The 16,185-nt window shown below is 36.5% G+C and overlaps 1 protein-coding gene across 3 annotated transcripts in view; it reads left to right on the plus strand.

The window, feature by feature from the left end:
* Positions 1-351: 351 nt before the first annotated feature.
* GBE1 (1,4-alpha-glucan branching enzyme 1) overlaps positions 352-16,185 on the plus strand; it is a 131,109-nt gene continuing 115,275 nt past the window's right edge. The window contains exon 1 of one of the 3 annotated variants that reach the window (XM_058185134.1): positions 352-894. In XM_058185134.1, coding sequence (XP_058041117.1) covers positions 803-894 — 92 coding nt within the window. In that variant the 5' untranslated portion in view covers positions 352-802. The remainder of the gene's footprint in view (positions 895-16,185) is intronic. The other 2 variants (XM_058185135.1, XM_058185136.1) reach the window with 2 other exon arrangements.

Below are 16,185 nucleotides of genomic sequence, written 5' to 3' on the forward strand. Positions count from 1 at the left end.
AGTTACTGCATACAGACACAATCATACTTTCAGAAAACATCCTACAGAAATAAATGACGTTTACGTGTACTAAACAGTATTTTTCATCCGTCTTTATAAGGCTTTAACACAGCAAAGACTTTTAACTTCGCCAACATTCCCTAACTATTCTCACATTATCCAAACTGCATTCTCGGCAGTTTGCCACGTCGGCTCACGATTTTCAAAACATTTAAGAACGCCGCTGCCCTTTCATGGGCAAGCAGCTTCAACCCCCCGCGACTGCGTTTGCGCACTTCCTAGCAAATCGCACATCCCGACCCGGTAACCCAGAACGCTTTCTTCAAACCCTCCCGCAGCACTTCCTCGTTCCGGGATCTCAACACGTGACTGGTAGAGATCCTCCCCATGCAATGTTGCTTTGATGACGCGCCTGGGCTACTGACTCTTTAAGAGTGAAAGGCTGCAGAGCGGAGCTCCGTTAGTTTCAAGCGAGCCTGCTCTTGGCGCAGCGAGAAGTCAGCTTGAGTCATACGTGGGGACGAGGCTTCCGGGCTGCAGATCTTCACGTTCCACGTGCCAATTGCTGCATCATCCCAGCTACGTCGCAGGGGGCGGGCGATTATCCGGAACGGCCCTGTCCTGCCGTTTCTTAGCGAATGACTGAATGGAGAGCATCTGTTTAGCTCCACTAGAAAAGAAGGAGGAGTGAGGCTCTTCCAGCCCACTTCTTTGGTTTAGCCTATCTTAGTCTTGGTCCGAAGCGGGGTGGGGGGCGATTCCAGATGACCTCTTTTAATCAAGTGTCACTACAGTTGCAAAGATGGCTGTGCTAAGTTCGTTTCCGCCTGAACTGGAGCGACTGCTGGAGAAAGATCCCTACTTGACTCCTTTTGAGCAAGACTTCCAGCGCAGGTAACTTAACCACCTGGGTCCCTTGGTGGTTCTGCTGGAGTTCTGCTCTCCATTCCCACGATCCTTTCTAACACCACCACCCCTTTCACATCGTGAAACTTTTCCGTTCTCTGTCTATTGGTAGAGACAAAAGAATAACAAACAGTAGGATTACCATACTCTGAAAGTTACCTAGTTGTTACATCTCTGTGGTTACATAGTAAATTCTAGCTCTATTTTATAAATTAGGGGATTGGTTATTTGCAACCTAGCTGTGTGCATGCTACCAGAATTGATAACTTTTTACCAATCCTTAAAATAACAGGTTGTTGTTCCGTCTATATAATATATGTAAGTTATTGCAGTTAAGCTAAATAAATATTTCCTTAATAGAGGGTGGGCAAGTTGCACATGTGCTGGAAATAGGTTGTGTTAGTCACTTGTGGAATAATGTGTTTTGACTCATGGCTCCCTGGCAATTTTAGAAGAAAACAGCACAAAACAAAGCTAATTGTAGTACAGTGTACCGTTCAAGGACCAATAGGGGAATATTTAATTTTTCAGGTGAGAATAAGATAAGTCCAAAGATATATTATCAAAGGATATATTGAGGTATTCATGCCCTGTACATACTTGTCCAGTATTTAACCTTATTTTTAGTGTAAGTAATAGTATATAGAAACCAGAAAATGAATAACCAAACATAAACCAACAAAATTAAAGGTGTGATAGATTAAAAAACATTAACATAGCTTAAACTGCTTTACCAGTGCTGTTCAGTATCCCTTCCTATACTTTTCTGCCCTTACAAATCATTGTTATTAAGATACACATTCACTGCTTCATAGCTTGCCTTTTCTTTAAATTTCTCATTTCAGGATTTTTCTAACAGTACTCCAAATAGTTTTACTCTAAATTCAAACTTTTTTTCCATATATTTTGCAATTCAGTCCTTATATGACCAAACCACTTAGCATATTTTCATATAATGAAATTGACCAGACCATCCTAATTTCCACTTCTTTCAACAAACGTGTGTATCTCACCACAGTATTAGACTGCTGTGAGAATAAAAGTATACATTATTGTAGTTAGTTTACCTATACCACATGAAGCACACTATCAGTAAAGACTGATGGGTTTTGGCCCCTTTTGGCTAGTATACCATAAGCACATCCATAGTACAGTTTCCTCTCAGACATGCTGGCAGTATTATGTGCATTGTCTACTCTAGAGATTATTTTTCAAACCAACAAATCGTTAGTATTCCACTAACTGTTAGGAGTTTGCTGACAGACTCGGAGTATTGTTTTTGCATTATTTAACAAACAATTTTAAGAATTCAGAGTTGTATCAATTCAATTGGCTTAAGATCTAGTGCTTCTGGTTCAGAAACTCAAGATCCTAGTAATAAATGTAAATCTTTGAGAGTTTACTGGATTACAATTTAAAATAGCCAAATATATTGGGGTCACTTATTAGATATGCTAGGAATTTTTGTCTGGAGTACAGTTCCGGAATTAAATTTCAGATACATAACTAAACATTTAGAAAGTGAAGAAAGCTGCTAATTTGATAAACATGTTAGACATACAGTACATTGTAGAATGAATCGTGGATATTTCAAGTAACCCAATTTTCTGAAATTAAATCACAAGTTAGATTGGGTTTGATTAATATGATTGCTAGTTAATTTGTAAATTGATGTAGGACATGGATGTCAAACTCACGGCATCATGTTGCAATCATGTGACTTTTTCCCTTTGCAGAGCTGGGGTGGGCATGGCCTGCGCATGATGCATCTGGCCTGTGGGCCACCAGTTTGACACCCTTGATGTAGGAGGAGGAGTGGCAAACCTGTGGTCAGAGTTCAATGAGTTCAATCTAGAATCCCTTATCCTTTGAATTTTATGGTTCCTTATCTTGCTTTAAGCAGGTGTTAATTGTTAATTGAGAAGATTCCTGTGCATAGGTTGTTTAGCAATAAATCAGTTTAATTGGACCTTCAGGCTGTTTACCAATGTATCAATTTAATTGGACTTAATTATGTGTGGACCTGCTCTTTTGCACCTGACACGATGTTTTTACTAACATAGTCATGGGGTTTTCTGATCTTAATTTCATCACCCAAAAGATGATTATCACAAATTTTCCCAGAAATCTGGAGCTAGTACAAGGGACAAATTTTCTTAAAAAATCAAGACTGGAAGGCTGCTTATCAGACAAGGGATAAGAAACATTAAATTCTTGTTTCATGTGCTTCTTTGAAACAAATTGAACCCAAGTTTATATTTGCAGTTCTTTTGGAAATTTCTTTAAACTAGTATTTTCTAGAATATGATCTCTGACTGTTGGTAGAAGATTATAATATGGATTTTTGCCAGAGAATATGATTATAAAAAAATGTATAAATATTGTTGATAATATAAGCTAATAGGGGACTTGGAAGTCTTAATACATGACATCATTCTGTCTGAAAATGTGCTTAGCTTCATCTTATAAATATAACTTTTCTACAGTATGATTTGTGGTGATTATTTCTTCTGAACAAATGATGGATAAATATGTAAAAATTAAACACTTTTTTGGTTATGTAGTTGGAATAAAGTAAAGGAATGCAATTGAGACAGCTTTCTCTAATTTGGCATCCGGATGTATTGGAATTTTGCATCTTTTAAAGTTTATAGCCAGTATGTAAATGGTAAATAAAACAACATTATAAAATATTCTAATTACTGGATAATTGACAGTGACAGATGAGCAAGCAATTGGGTTGATTTTCAGATTTAAACTTCCCATTAGTATCTTTAAGTAATTCCCTTATTTTTTTTTAAATAAAGTATTAGAAGGGATGTATTTTGGAGTAGTGAAGTAGTAAAAAATTGTCTCTTTGAGGAAAGTATTGTTTGATGAGGGGAGTTAAGATAAAAAAAGGGCCATATACTTTAAAGAAGGATGTTTTTCAAAGATTATGTGCTAATCTTTTAGCTAAACGATAAAAATTTTGTAGCTTCTCAGAAACAAGGTGTGTATTTTAAACAATTGTCTTGAATGAGAATAACTGTTTAAGAATATGCTTTTTCCTTCCCTAGCATGATCTTTTCAGACACAGTTCATTACAATTTCCCATTGTTAATATCAGTACTTGCAATATCACTTAATATCACTACTTGCAAAAGTAGTGGTAGCATGTTTAAATCCAGTATTGAAAGTCTTAATTTCTGTTGGTGCTAGACTAAGCAAGATTCATTTATTTAGAAAATATATTTGTAGCTTGCTCCTCTTATAACTTTGGGTAGCTGAAGTTAGCGGAAAATTAAAATTGTATTTTCCAGTTATTTGTCTAAGGATATCACAGAAAGAAGGAGCTGTAGCAAGAAATGCTCAAGGAGGAGATGAGAGAAATTTATCTGCAACTTTATATCAGTTCCCCACTCCTCTACTACTTAGGCTGCAGCTTGTGTGGCCTTCAAGTGAGCATCTCATTTGTCAACTCTGAATCAGCTGAAGGACTTCTGTCCTGGAGAGATTCTATTGGATCTTCTTGATTTCTCAGAACAGTGGGCAATCTTAGTTCTAAATTGGTAGAGATATTTGAGAATACAAGGCACAGCATCCATACTCTTAGATAGATTTCATATGGCAGGGGTCTCCTAGTTTGTGGACTGGCACCAGTCCATGGCATGTCAGAAACCGGTCCGTGCCAACAAGTGAAGCCCATCTGCAAGATGCAGCCATCACGCAAAAACATGTCCCTTCTAGTCTGCAGAAAAAGCTTTTCTCCATGGAACCAGACCTTGGTGCCCAAAAGGTTGGGGGCTGCTGTCATAAGGTGCCTCTCTGGAGATAGGTACTCCTTAAAACAGGTCAGTTCAATGCTGTATATTTTGTTTTCCAGTCCTTTTTATTATCTACATGAAACTGCTAGAGATATCAGGAGATTTGTAACCGGAATGCTATCAGTATACTGAAGACACCAAAATAGAATTATTTTCCTATTACATTTTCAGGAAATGAATGAATACATGTCTATAGTCAGTAATGGATAAGATGAGGAATAGTAAATTGAACTGAATCCAGACAAGATAGAAGTACTCCCTGGGGTGAAGGGTGAGGAGGATTATTATTTCAGAGAGTAATAGTTCTGTCTATTCTGAATTGGATCATACTGTCCAAGAAAGAGCAGGTATATTGTTTGTGGGTGCTTCATAACTAAATTCTGATTTACCAGTATGAGGCAACAAACAGAAGTCTCTCTTGGGTTAATATACAACTGACTTCCTGAAGATAATCTTAAAATATTAATGGATATGATAACCTCCAGACTCAATTATATTTATATAGTGGACTATACATGGGGAAAGTTTCTTTCTTTCTAGCCTGAAATCTTTGGACTAATACAAAACTCCCAAGCCAAGATGGTAACAGAAGAACGAAAAGACCAGACACTAGTCCATTTCAAATTGTTGGGCATTATTCTTAAAACTCTGCATAGCTTAGGTTCAAATTATTTGGGATGGTTTCACACACACAACCTAGATCGCACGCATGTACAAATGAAGCTTTGTATGCTTGTCCACCGCTTGTGTGACCTGGTTCCCAACAGGCACAGACAGGAAATTGGGGACCCCTGTTACATAGTACACTATGGTCCCAAAGTCATGAAATTAATTTTTACATTCTTAAAAATCTGTTTGTGTCCCAGAAGCTTCCTTCATTATGAGCTGAATTTTTTTGGCACAGTTGTGGAAAACATGAAATGCGATATGTCACTTTATAACACCAAGAATACACAAAGTTTTAAAAATAGTTTCATAAATCAGCTTAGTATAAAACAGGGTGGATTTGATTTAAATTGATTTAAATCACTAGTAAAATCGAGTTGATTTAAATCATAATTTAAATAAATCTGACCTGCTGTTGACTCACTGATTGTCCCATTCACTCTAATGGGATGGCTGGTGATGAGGCAGTGACACAACAAGGTGAGGGACGTGGCAGGCAGGTGAGTGGATGCCCGCTAACAGGTGCTGCCATGGTGGATCTGAAATAACAGGTGCTCTTTAATATTATATTTATAAGCTGCCTGGAAGGTTTCACTTTCATTTTTACTGCTTTCCCTTCCTCACATTTAGAGCCTGATGGTACAGATGCATTTCTCTTCAAACAATGATACAGTTTGTAGTGTACATAAAATTGCAAAACAATGGGATAAAGGAATATTGCTGAACTTTGTTTTATAATTTATCTCATGGTTACTTTGAAATTGTGTGAATGAATCAATGCAGTGCATGTTATCTCAACTTGCAGAGCTTGGATTCACTGAATGAGTTTACCATAAATGTAAATATTGCAGAATATACAGCCTCATACTACATACCTAAGCTCCATTTCATGCTGAATAAACTAAATTATTAATGTATCTTAAATAGAAAATTATCTTTAGATGGATTTTTATTCCAAAAGCATTTTATTAAAATAAAATTTGATAAAAATCCAAAAAAATCTGATTTAAATAAAAAAAACAATTTAAATTTTTTAAAAATCCATTTTTTTTATTTTTTTAAAAAAAATCATTGCTTTTTATCCACCCTGGGAAATTTGCAGAACTTATTTGTGTATATTAATACTATCTTCTGATTTCTTTCATTAGTATTATTTGACATGAGTTGTAATAGGACACCATCCTGTGGTTTTATTATATTGTGAATTGTAAATGTCTCATTACAAATGTCTTCCTGCATTAGAAGAAATGATTAATCGATTGTCCCCAAGAAAACATTTCTGGCAGAGAGAGGAGGATGAGCAAATAGCCTTATGTGTGAATGATATGAATAATTTGGATCCGATGTAATCAAGTTTCAGCCCTAAGAAATTAACTGAACAGGGTTTTTTTTAAAAAAAGGGGGAGGAATATAGCTATGTTCATCTTCTTAGATCTCACAACAGTTTTTGAAAAGATTGATCATGTTTCCTGTTGAGTAAACTAGAGTAGTCAGTACTGTTCTTTAGTGTTTCAGTTCCTAACTTTAGGGCTGGCTATGAAAATGACTTTAGATGGTTGTGCCTTTTCAGGCTTGTTAGATTTGGGAATAGACAATATGCATAAATATAAAACCCAGTGTAAACTTGCAATTTGCACAAATCATGGATTTGAATCAATCATCACATTCTATTTCCTCTAGATGTTATTTATCAGTGCTTTAAGTGTTATAGAGAAATATAGATTACTATATTTGGTTTACTAGACATCACAATTATTTGTCTGAGTAGTCACCAATAATTGAGCTTAACTTGATGAGCCCCTTAACAATGGAAATTCTCTTTAAAATACATTTGTTTCATTTTGAATGCGTATAGTGAGATGAGAAGTATTTATGTCTATGTCACAAATGAAACCAAGGCAACTGGTTCAAAAGCAGAATGAAAAATTTCAAACTTGTTATTATTTTATTATTGCTGTAATAGAGGAAAATAGCCTTGCAAAATGACTTATTACTGTAATTTGCTTTCTTAATAAAATAAAAACTAGTAAGTGTTTTCTGTAACTGATTGGCTACATTATATTAATTTACCAAAAATATGCTTGTTTTGTAATTTTTCTGAAGGACAGATTTCATGAGACCGATTCTCCTTTTTGTATTTCATACTAGGGTGATTGTTATGTAATCTGTGATATTTGCAGTGTTATGAAATTTGCTCTGTGCGGTTTTTCCATTCTCTCCTTGGTTAGCATTGCTGTCTAAAATCTCTGTACCTCTTTTCAATTCAATTTATTTAATCAATACTTATAAAAAGAGACCCAGTTGAATGGAAGAGTAAACAACCAGTCTTAAAACTAAAACAAAAGCTGCACAATCACCTTATCTCAAGGTTTGGAAGAAAAATCATGTTTTAAATAGCTTTTGAAGTGTCATCATGGTGGGAACAAATCTTTATGGAGATATCATTCCAGGTGACAGATGTTGCAAAAGAATAGACATGCCTCCTGGTTCTGTAAGAGGATACTGATGGACAGGAACTGGAATGAATAATCTTTCCTAATGGGAAGAAACAATCGGAGGTAACGGATTCCTCAGATAGCCATTAGACTATGCTGTCAAGGTCTTTAAAGGTGACAACTAGTACCTTGAATTATGCCTGGAAGCCAAGTGGCAACCAGTGCAATGTATGAAGAAGTGGGATCACATTAGCATAAAGTACCATTCCCATCACTGCATTTGGAATCAGCTGTATGTTCTGAATAAGCTTTCAAAGGCAGATCCATGTAGAGCACATTACAGTAATCCAGTTATGAGGAGACCAGGGCATGAGTAGCTTGAACAGTCTTCCAGTATAGAAAAAGGTGCAATTGGAATACTATATATACTTAAAAGAATCTTGGATCAAACCATTCAGGTTTATTTGTTTCCTAGATTTGATTCTTCATCTTTAAATATTTTTAATTGTTTTATTTTATTGCTAAGTGGCCTTAGCTTATAGATTAATTAAGTACATTTTTTTGCTAGCCATGTCCCTATAAGGTGACTCTGGGCATCAGATTTGCTTTATTTGTGCCATTTACTGTATTACCACTTTAATTCTCACAGTCGTAAGGTTTTATAAATACTAAATAGCAGTAAAATAAAATTGTATTTCAAAATGTAACAAAATTATCTGTCAACCCTTTGAATAGATCAGGCTAGGAAACATATACAGCAAGAAGTAGGAATTGTTATGGACTAGAGCAGTGATGGCAAACCTTTTCGGCACCAAGTGCCCAAACCGGAATGCATGTGCATGCATGTGCTCATGCTGGAGTGCCAGAAACCTGAAGACCAGCTAGCCGGTGTGTAGATGCCTGTTTTTGAGCTGTTTTTTGGGCCATTTTCAGGCCATTTTTGGGCTGTTTTGGAGGCATATTTGAGCCAAAAATGGCCCCCAAAAGCTAAAAATGGTTGGAAAATGGCCTAAAAACGGCCAGTTTTTTGGCTGTTTTTTCAAGCCATTTTCAGGCTGTTTTCCAGCACACTAGGGCCCACGAAGACTGCCGAAGCTGGCCAGTGCGCACATGCATGCCAGAAATGAGAAGAGCAGCTGGTGACAGCACACGTGCCCATAGAGAGGGCTCTGTATGCCACCTCTGGCACATGTGCCATAGGTTTGCCATCACAGGAGTAGAGCATAGTAACAGAATCTTAGAACCCTGATAAGAGATTGTCTCTCCTTTCCTCCCTTATACCAAAGAGAATCAAGAAAAGAAAATTTTAACTTTTTTTCCAGCATGCTCATTTTCCAGGCTAAGCTGTTGTTTATTTACCTAATGACATTTGACTGTCTTCTTTAAGATTGTCTCCATGCCTCTTCATACCCACACATATTAGTCTCCAAGAACTTCTGGAAAAGCCATGTTTTTACCAGCTTACATGCTGTGAGGACATCTTAATGGCTAAACTGTTAAAAGGAAAACTGTGAATAATTATTAGCAGGCTGCCGCCTGCTACTCTTTACAGTAGTTAAGGAAAGAAAGCCTAGTAGGTATTCTATGGCTATCCTGACAGACAATTTTGAAAACTGATCTCTTAAATACCTGAGCCACAAGCCATATGCAACTTTAAGGGCAGCAACTAGTACCTTGGAATGCACTTGTAAACAAACAGAGCATTCTAGAGTCTGATTTCTCCCATTCTACCATTACTTACTGATAATAATTTTTTCAGGTTATAGTGGAGCCATCATAATACAATGCCCCTGACTCCCAATGTTTGCAGATGGCTGAGGAAAATTGTTGTAAAAACCACTGAGAGATCAAAGAGGACAGGAATGGTTGTTTCTTCCATCCAAGTCTTTCTACCTGTCATAAGAGTGACCTATGCAGATTTGATCACATGCCCAGGTATGAAGGCAGAGGTCAATCTGTTTATACCAATTGCAATCACACTATTTTCTCCCCAACTTTTCTTCAAAAAGGACGGTTGGAGATGGAATGGTAGTTATTGATAACTGTTGGTTGCAGGCCAGGCTTTGCAAGAAGTAGGCAGACCAGCACCTCTTTCAGGTCTTCTGGGATCTCATTCTATGTCAGAATTTAACTTGAGCCTATGTCTTCCCAATTCCCCATTAGGTCTCTTCAATATCCCAGTGAACAGGGATCCTACCCACATGTCAGAACTGAGAACACAGAAAACTATCCACTTCCTTGAAGTCATATAGATTCACAAACTCCCTGGATAATCTCACTAGGCATTTCTTTTGTCTTCTCACTAGATCAGGGGTATAAAACTCGATTTCATTGAGAGCCGCATCAGTGTTGTGTTTGACCTTGTGTGGGCAGCATGGGCATGGCCAGGGTGAGGATGGCCAGCTTGACGTCACTCCTATTGGGTGTGCCTGTGATGGCCCAAGTGCTATGCCAGTGAAACGGGCTCCCAAGCTCCGTTTTAGGTTGCAATGGCCTCCTGCAACTTTGTGCCAGTGAAAACGGAGCTCGGGAGGGCTTCATGCGGCCCTCCCAAGCTCCATTTTTTGCTGCCAGAGGCATCAGGCCGGTCTTTTGCTGTTTCCAGAGCGGCCGCACGGGCTAGATCTAAGCACCACATGGGCGGGATCTGGCCCCCAGGCCTTGAGTTTGACACTCCTGCGCTAGATTCTGTCAAACTTGCTTTTTGGATCAAACAAATAGTTCAATAAATGATTAAGTACAATGCAATGCACATGCCAAATTAAAATAAGTTTTGGAGTAAATGTTTATTAACACTCAAGTGTTATAGAACTTATAGTTGCATGTAAAGTTTGTGTACATGCTGTTCTCCACCCAATTTTATAATTTATTGGTATATTGCATGCATTGATGCATTCCAGAACTGTACTTTATCATTGTGTTTATTAATACACGAGGAAAAATGTCTTAATTTAAATTTTTTAGTTTATTATTTGGAATGCTGCAAGCCAGAATAATTTCTCCTCCATTACAGATATTACTCAGATAAACATAAATAGTGCTATTTTCTTCCCATTAGCTTAGCTTGTAGAAGTTCAAATGAAGAATGGATGGAATTTGCTTAAATAAATTAGTTCAGTATGTGGTTTGTTGGTAAAACATGAAATATAGTTCCTTTTAAAATACTATGTACAGATTCCTATGTATCTTTTCACAGCTCTGACACATTTTCTTTAATCCATTATACTTTTCATAGTTTACTCATTCCATATGAAATATAGTGACATATGATTGCTTTGTAATCATGTGTGAATCTCCTGACTCCCTTTTAACAATTTCTGAAGAAGACTGAATTTATTCTGAGCCTCTGTTTGATATAAACTTGATCTTTTAATTCCCCGGTATGTATTACATTGGATGATTTGGCTTCATACATCTCATTAAGTCATAATATATATTTAGGGGAAGGATAAATATTCTTTATTTTGGAAACCAACTTTTTGTAAGAAAAAGAAAGACCAGAGTTAAGGCTGAACTCTGTGGTACCATGGTGTCCTAAAATGATAACTGAATGGAAACGGAGTTCAGCAAAAATAAATATACTACTAATATTTATTTTTTATAAATATAAAAAATATTTAATATTTTTTATTTTTAATAAAACTAATTATATTTTTTAATTTTAGTTTTAATAATTATATTTTAATATTTATAAAATAATAACAAAACCTTGCCCTTTTTAGAGTAAAACCTTTAGAAATATATTGACTTTGATGTTTGCTTGTCCAAGAATGAGTTCTTCAGCAATCCAGCTTTAGGTATGCGTGTACTGAGCTTGTGCACCTAAAGTCAGAGTCCTGTAAAAATTTGCTCCAGAATTTTTGGTACTCTTTCTTGGAAAAGCTGACAGTGGGCATGTCCATTTAAATGGAAGCAAACTCTGACAGAACTCCAGATTTTTATTTGCTTCTGATTCTAACATAGCAAATTTAAAATAAAAATTTAACAAACCCCTATTAGGACTTTTCTTAAAAGGCTTGATTGATTCTTATTTTTAATCTTCCTATATTGTTATCCTGAATATGCCAATTCCTTGATCTAGGTCTCTTGGCAAAATATAATACCTTTGTTATCTGGCAGTTAATCTGGTGGTGATTATCAAAGCAATATGGCCTGAGCTTTTGATGCTCTCCTAAGACTACTTTGAGATTGAAACAAAATCACTGTATGATCAGTATATAACATGAATGGCAGCCATTTATCAAGTTACTTAAGTAAAACAATAATTGTGCAGCGTGGGCCAATACACATTGCACAACGCCGCTTCTTATTTACCTGCTTAGGAACAAGGTTTGAAAGGTGCCCTTTGGATTGCATTTTACGTGCTGGCCTGTATCTTCATGTAATTTATAAATGAGGCAGGGGTAAACATCTGTCTGTAGCCGTCAGCTTTTCCCATAGGACTTCTCCAGAAATGAAATCAAATGGGTTACTAATTTGCATTATCTGTCTTGCCAACTTGGCTTCCAGTAGCTTTGCCAGCTTTCATCTAATTATCAGATTTTTAATCTTGGCAGCCATAAAGAATTGGCAACTCAGAAAAGGAGCCCTCAGATAAACTTGGGGGTATCATGGGTTTATCAGGAGTGTTATAAAGTGATCAAAGGGGAGGGGGATTTCCAACATTGTGTCAAGAATATGGAAAAATTGCTATGGTGATATTGAATCTAAGAACTTGGAACTAGTCTGCCAAAATAGGAATAAATCTCAAATTATGTTATTAAATTGCTGCCAATAAGTCCACTCTTTTTAAATTTCATATGAAAATTATCACCTCTCTTCATTTTTAGGACATGATATGGCTTTGTAATATGCAGTAAGTATAAACTGTATAACAGTTTGTAACATGGGTTGTAAAACTGAATGTAGCTAGTGATGATGTACTTAATGAATTATGAGGTAACACAATTATATTTTAGCATGAAACTACCCAGATATTTAAATATTTGCAATGTGTATTTAATGTGTTATCTTAGTCTTATGTCATTTATAAAAACAGTATTTAATGTCTGAATCTTTAAGAGTTAATTTATCTAAAATCATTCTTCTGATTAACTTTTGACTGGGGTATTTGCAATGTCAAATTGTATGAATATAGCAATAACAATAGCATTTAGACTTATATATCTATTCACAGTGCTTTACAGTCCTCTCTTAAGCAGTTTACAGAGCATATTGTCCCCAACAATCTGGGTCCTTATTTTACCGACCTCAGAAGGATGGAAGGCTGAGTCAGCCTTGAGCCGGTGAGAATCGAACTGCAAAACTGCAGACAAACAGCCAACATTCAGCAGAAGTAGCCTGCAGTAAAAGCACTGTGCCACCACGGCTCATCATATAGGTGTTCTAGTCAGATTACCAATATTTCTTGGGCAATTATTTATTTGATTTATATTCTGCCTTTTTTGTACAGAGCTCAAGACAGAATATATAGTGCTTCTTCCTACTTCCCTACAAACCAAGCTTGTGAGATAGCTTGGGCTGAAAAGAAGTACCTGAGTCACCAGAGAGCTTCTGTGGCTAAGGGTAGACTGGAATCTAAGTCTCCCAACTCCTAGTCCAACATTTTAATCCTTATACCACAATAAGACATGGGTTGTGAATACATCATCATGAAAGTACTTTGAAAAGGAATGTCTTACAAGAGTGGTACTTAGGACCATTCATTTAATAATAGTTTGAAGTTACAAAAGTACTGAAAAGAGTAATTTATGACATGTCCTTGATGTAATAACCATTGTACCACCTGCATAGTCAGGTGATAACATAATTTGGGTGCATGTCAACTGGCTCACATTCACAATGGTTAGTGTCCAAGGTCAATTGATTAGTTATGAACTTTCCATTTGTCTTCCAATATGCACACTTAATTGTGGAAGCGGGGTTTGTTTGATGACCACACGATTCATGTAACAATTATGTGCTTTGGTTAGAGTCTGCAATAAAAATCTCATAATCTCAAAATCAGGTCCAAATTGCTCACTTAATGACCACATCACTTAACAATTGAAATTGTGATCCTAACTGGGATTATAAATTAAGAACTACCTGTACTTTGGGATAACAAAATATGTTTGTTGTTACACCGGATTCCTGATTAAATGCTTCCATAGGAGGTGTGTTTGTTTTGTTTAATCTGTTTTTGTTTACATATGTATTTTATTAATCTAATGATGTATCTAAAATTTGTATTCATTTATGTAGGGGTTTTAATTAAATTTCTCCCCCCAAATTATCCTGATTATGTGAACTGCCCTAATAATTTCATGTTAAAATTCCAAGGATGAAATAAAATTTACATGCATGCACATGTATGCTGCCATATAAATTTATCTGAAGGTTGCTTATACCACATAATATATAACATGGATTCTGGGGGAAAATTTTCACTAAATAATAAATTTGGAATAATAATATTTGTAGGAAATAAGATGCAAAAGATTGAGATGCACAAAAATAATATAACTTAAGATATTTCCTTCTGAATATCTGCCTTAATATTTCCTTCTGAATAACTGCCTAGTGTCGGATACTTTGCTGCATTCCTATTTTTTATTTAAAAAATATTAATGAGTGTTATGTGATCTGCTCTTAGTAAGAGTGTAATAGCCACAACATAATGGAAACATAATGGAAAACAAGAGTGCATCAGAATCATATCTTTTTAGTAATATTCATTTTGCCTAATTAAGAATTCTAGACTTCTTGAAAACTTGTATATTAATTTAAGTCATTTTGATTGGACTAAAAAGAACTTTGAATTAAAAAACCCTGAAATGTTCCTTAAGGTTTGTGTTTTAGTCTTCTACTTTGGCAGTAGTATGTTATTACCATATTTTTCAGAGTATAAGACTCACTTTTTCCCCCCTAAAAGAGGGTGGAAATTTTGGTGCGTCTTATACACCGAATGCACGGAGGTGGCAATGGTCTGCAGCCTGGAACAGCTGATTGTTGTTCAGAGATATTCTGAGAGGTGATCTACCCACCAATTAGCTGCTCATGCTGAATCAGGCTGCAATAATGTGCTGAAGCTGACCTGGCTGTTTGCTATTTGCTGCAAGGACTTGAGTTTGCAGCAACAGTCACATCCAGAAAGCACACACAAGTAACTGATTCAGCAGGATTCATAACTTCTCTTTATATATAATATAACACATCAAGTAAATATACAATACCAAAAGCAGGTTTTCCAATGTGGTAGTAAATAAAGCAAGACACAAGCAGAGAAGAGTTTCAGTTTCAGTTTTGAGTAGCAGACTAGTTTATTGCTCAGCACAGACTCAGAGCTGCAGAGCTAAGTCATGCCCAGGCTCCTTGCTGTCTCTTTCTTTGCTGCTCACACAGCAAATACTGTTTCAGTTTCCAAACAGCCCTCAACTCTCTCACACGCTGACAGGACGCTAGCCAGATGAATACCGATGGATGCTGGTAGGCAGAGGCAGATTTTTTTTTTCTCATTTTCCTCCCCAAAAACTAAGTTGTGTCTTATACTCCGGAGCATCTTATACTCCGAAAAATATGGTAATTCACTTGTAGCAGTGGTGAAATCTGAACCAGTTTACTACCGGTTTGCTGGCTGCGCTTGCATGCTTTGCACGCACATGCGCAGTGCACACCACACACCAAATGTGAGGTGCACACACAGTGCATGCCAAAAGGAAGCATGGGTAAGCAGAACAGCATGCGGGGGGGGGGAACAGCTGTGGCACGCGATCTTTTTTTTTTTACTTTTAAAAGTGTTTTTTTACAACCTATTCAGTTGAATAGGTTGTAAAAAAATGCTTTTAAAAGTAAAAAAAAGGCTCTGATGATTATGTCTCAGCTGTGATCATCAGATCCTTTTTTTTACCTTTTAAAAGCATTTTCAAAAAGAAGTGGCAAGCGGGAGACTGGGCGATTGGGTGGGCATGGGTGGGGTGGGGCAGGGATTTTTGCTACCTTTTCTCTGAACCAGCCGCCACCATCGCTACTGGATCAGGCGATCCGGTCCGAACCGGGATCATTTCACCCCTGACTTAGAGCAGCAAGTATTATAAAGGAAAAACACAGAATTTTTACTTAAAGTATGGCACTATATTGTATATATAATATGAGGCTAAGTATAGACTTGTTTTCTGAGTACCTAGTATATGATGTAGAATCATTGAATTGAAAGAATCCCCAGAGGTCATCTGGTCTAAGAACCTGCTCAGCACAAGATCTTGTTGAGTATTGAGTTTAACTTTGTTCCATGTGGAGGTTGCATTTTTCTTCTATTCAGTTAGGTATTCACTAAAACACAATTTAAGCAGGAGTGTATAAATTCTTGCATCCAGCAGTTTCTTGTGTTCATA

The sequence above is a fragment of the Ahaetulla prasina genome, chromosome 5, assembly GCF_028640845.1.
Source record: "Ahaetulla prasina isolate Xishuangbanna chromosome 5, ASM2864084v1, whole genome shotgun sequence".
NCBI lineage: Eukaryota > Metazoa > Chordata > Lepidosauria > Squamata > Colubridae > Ahaetulla > Ahaetulla prasina.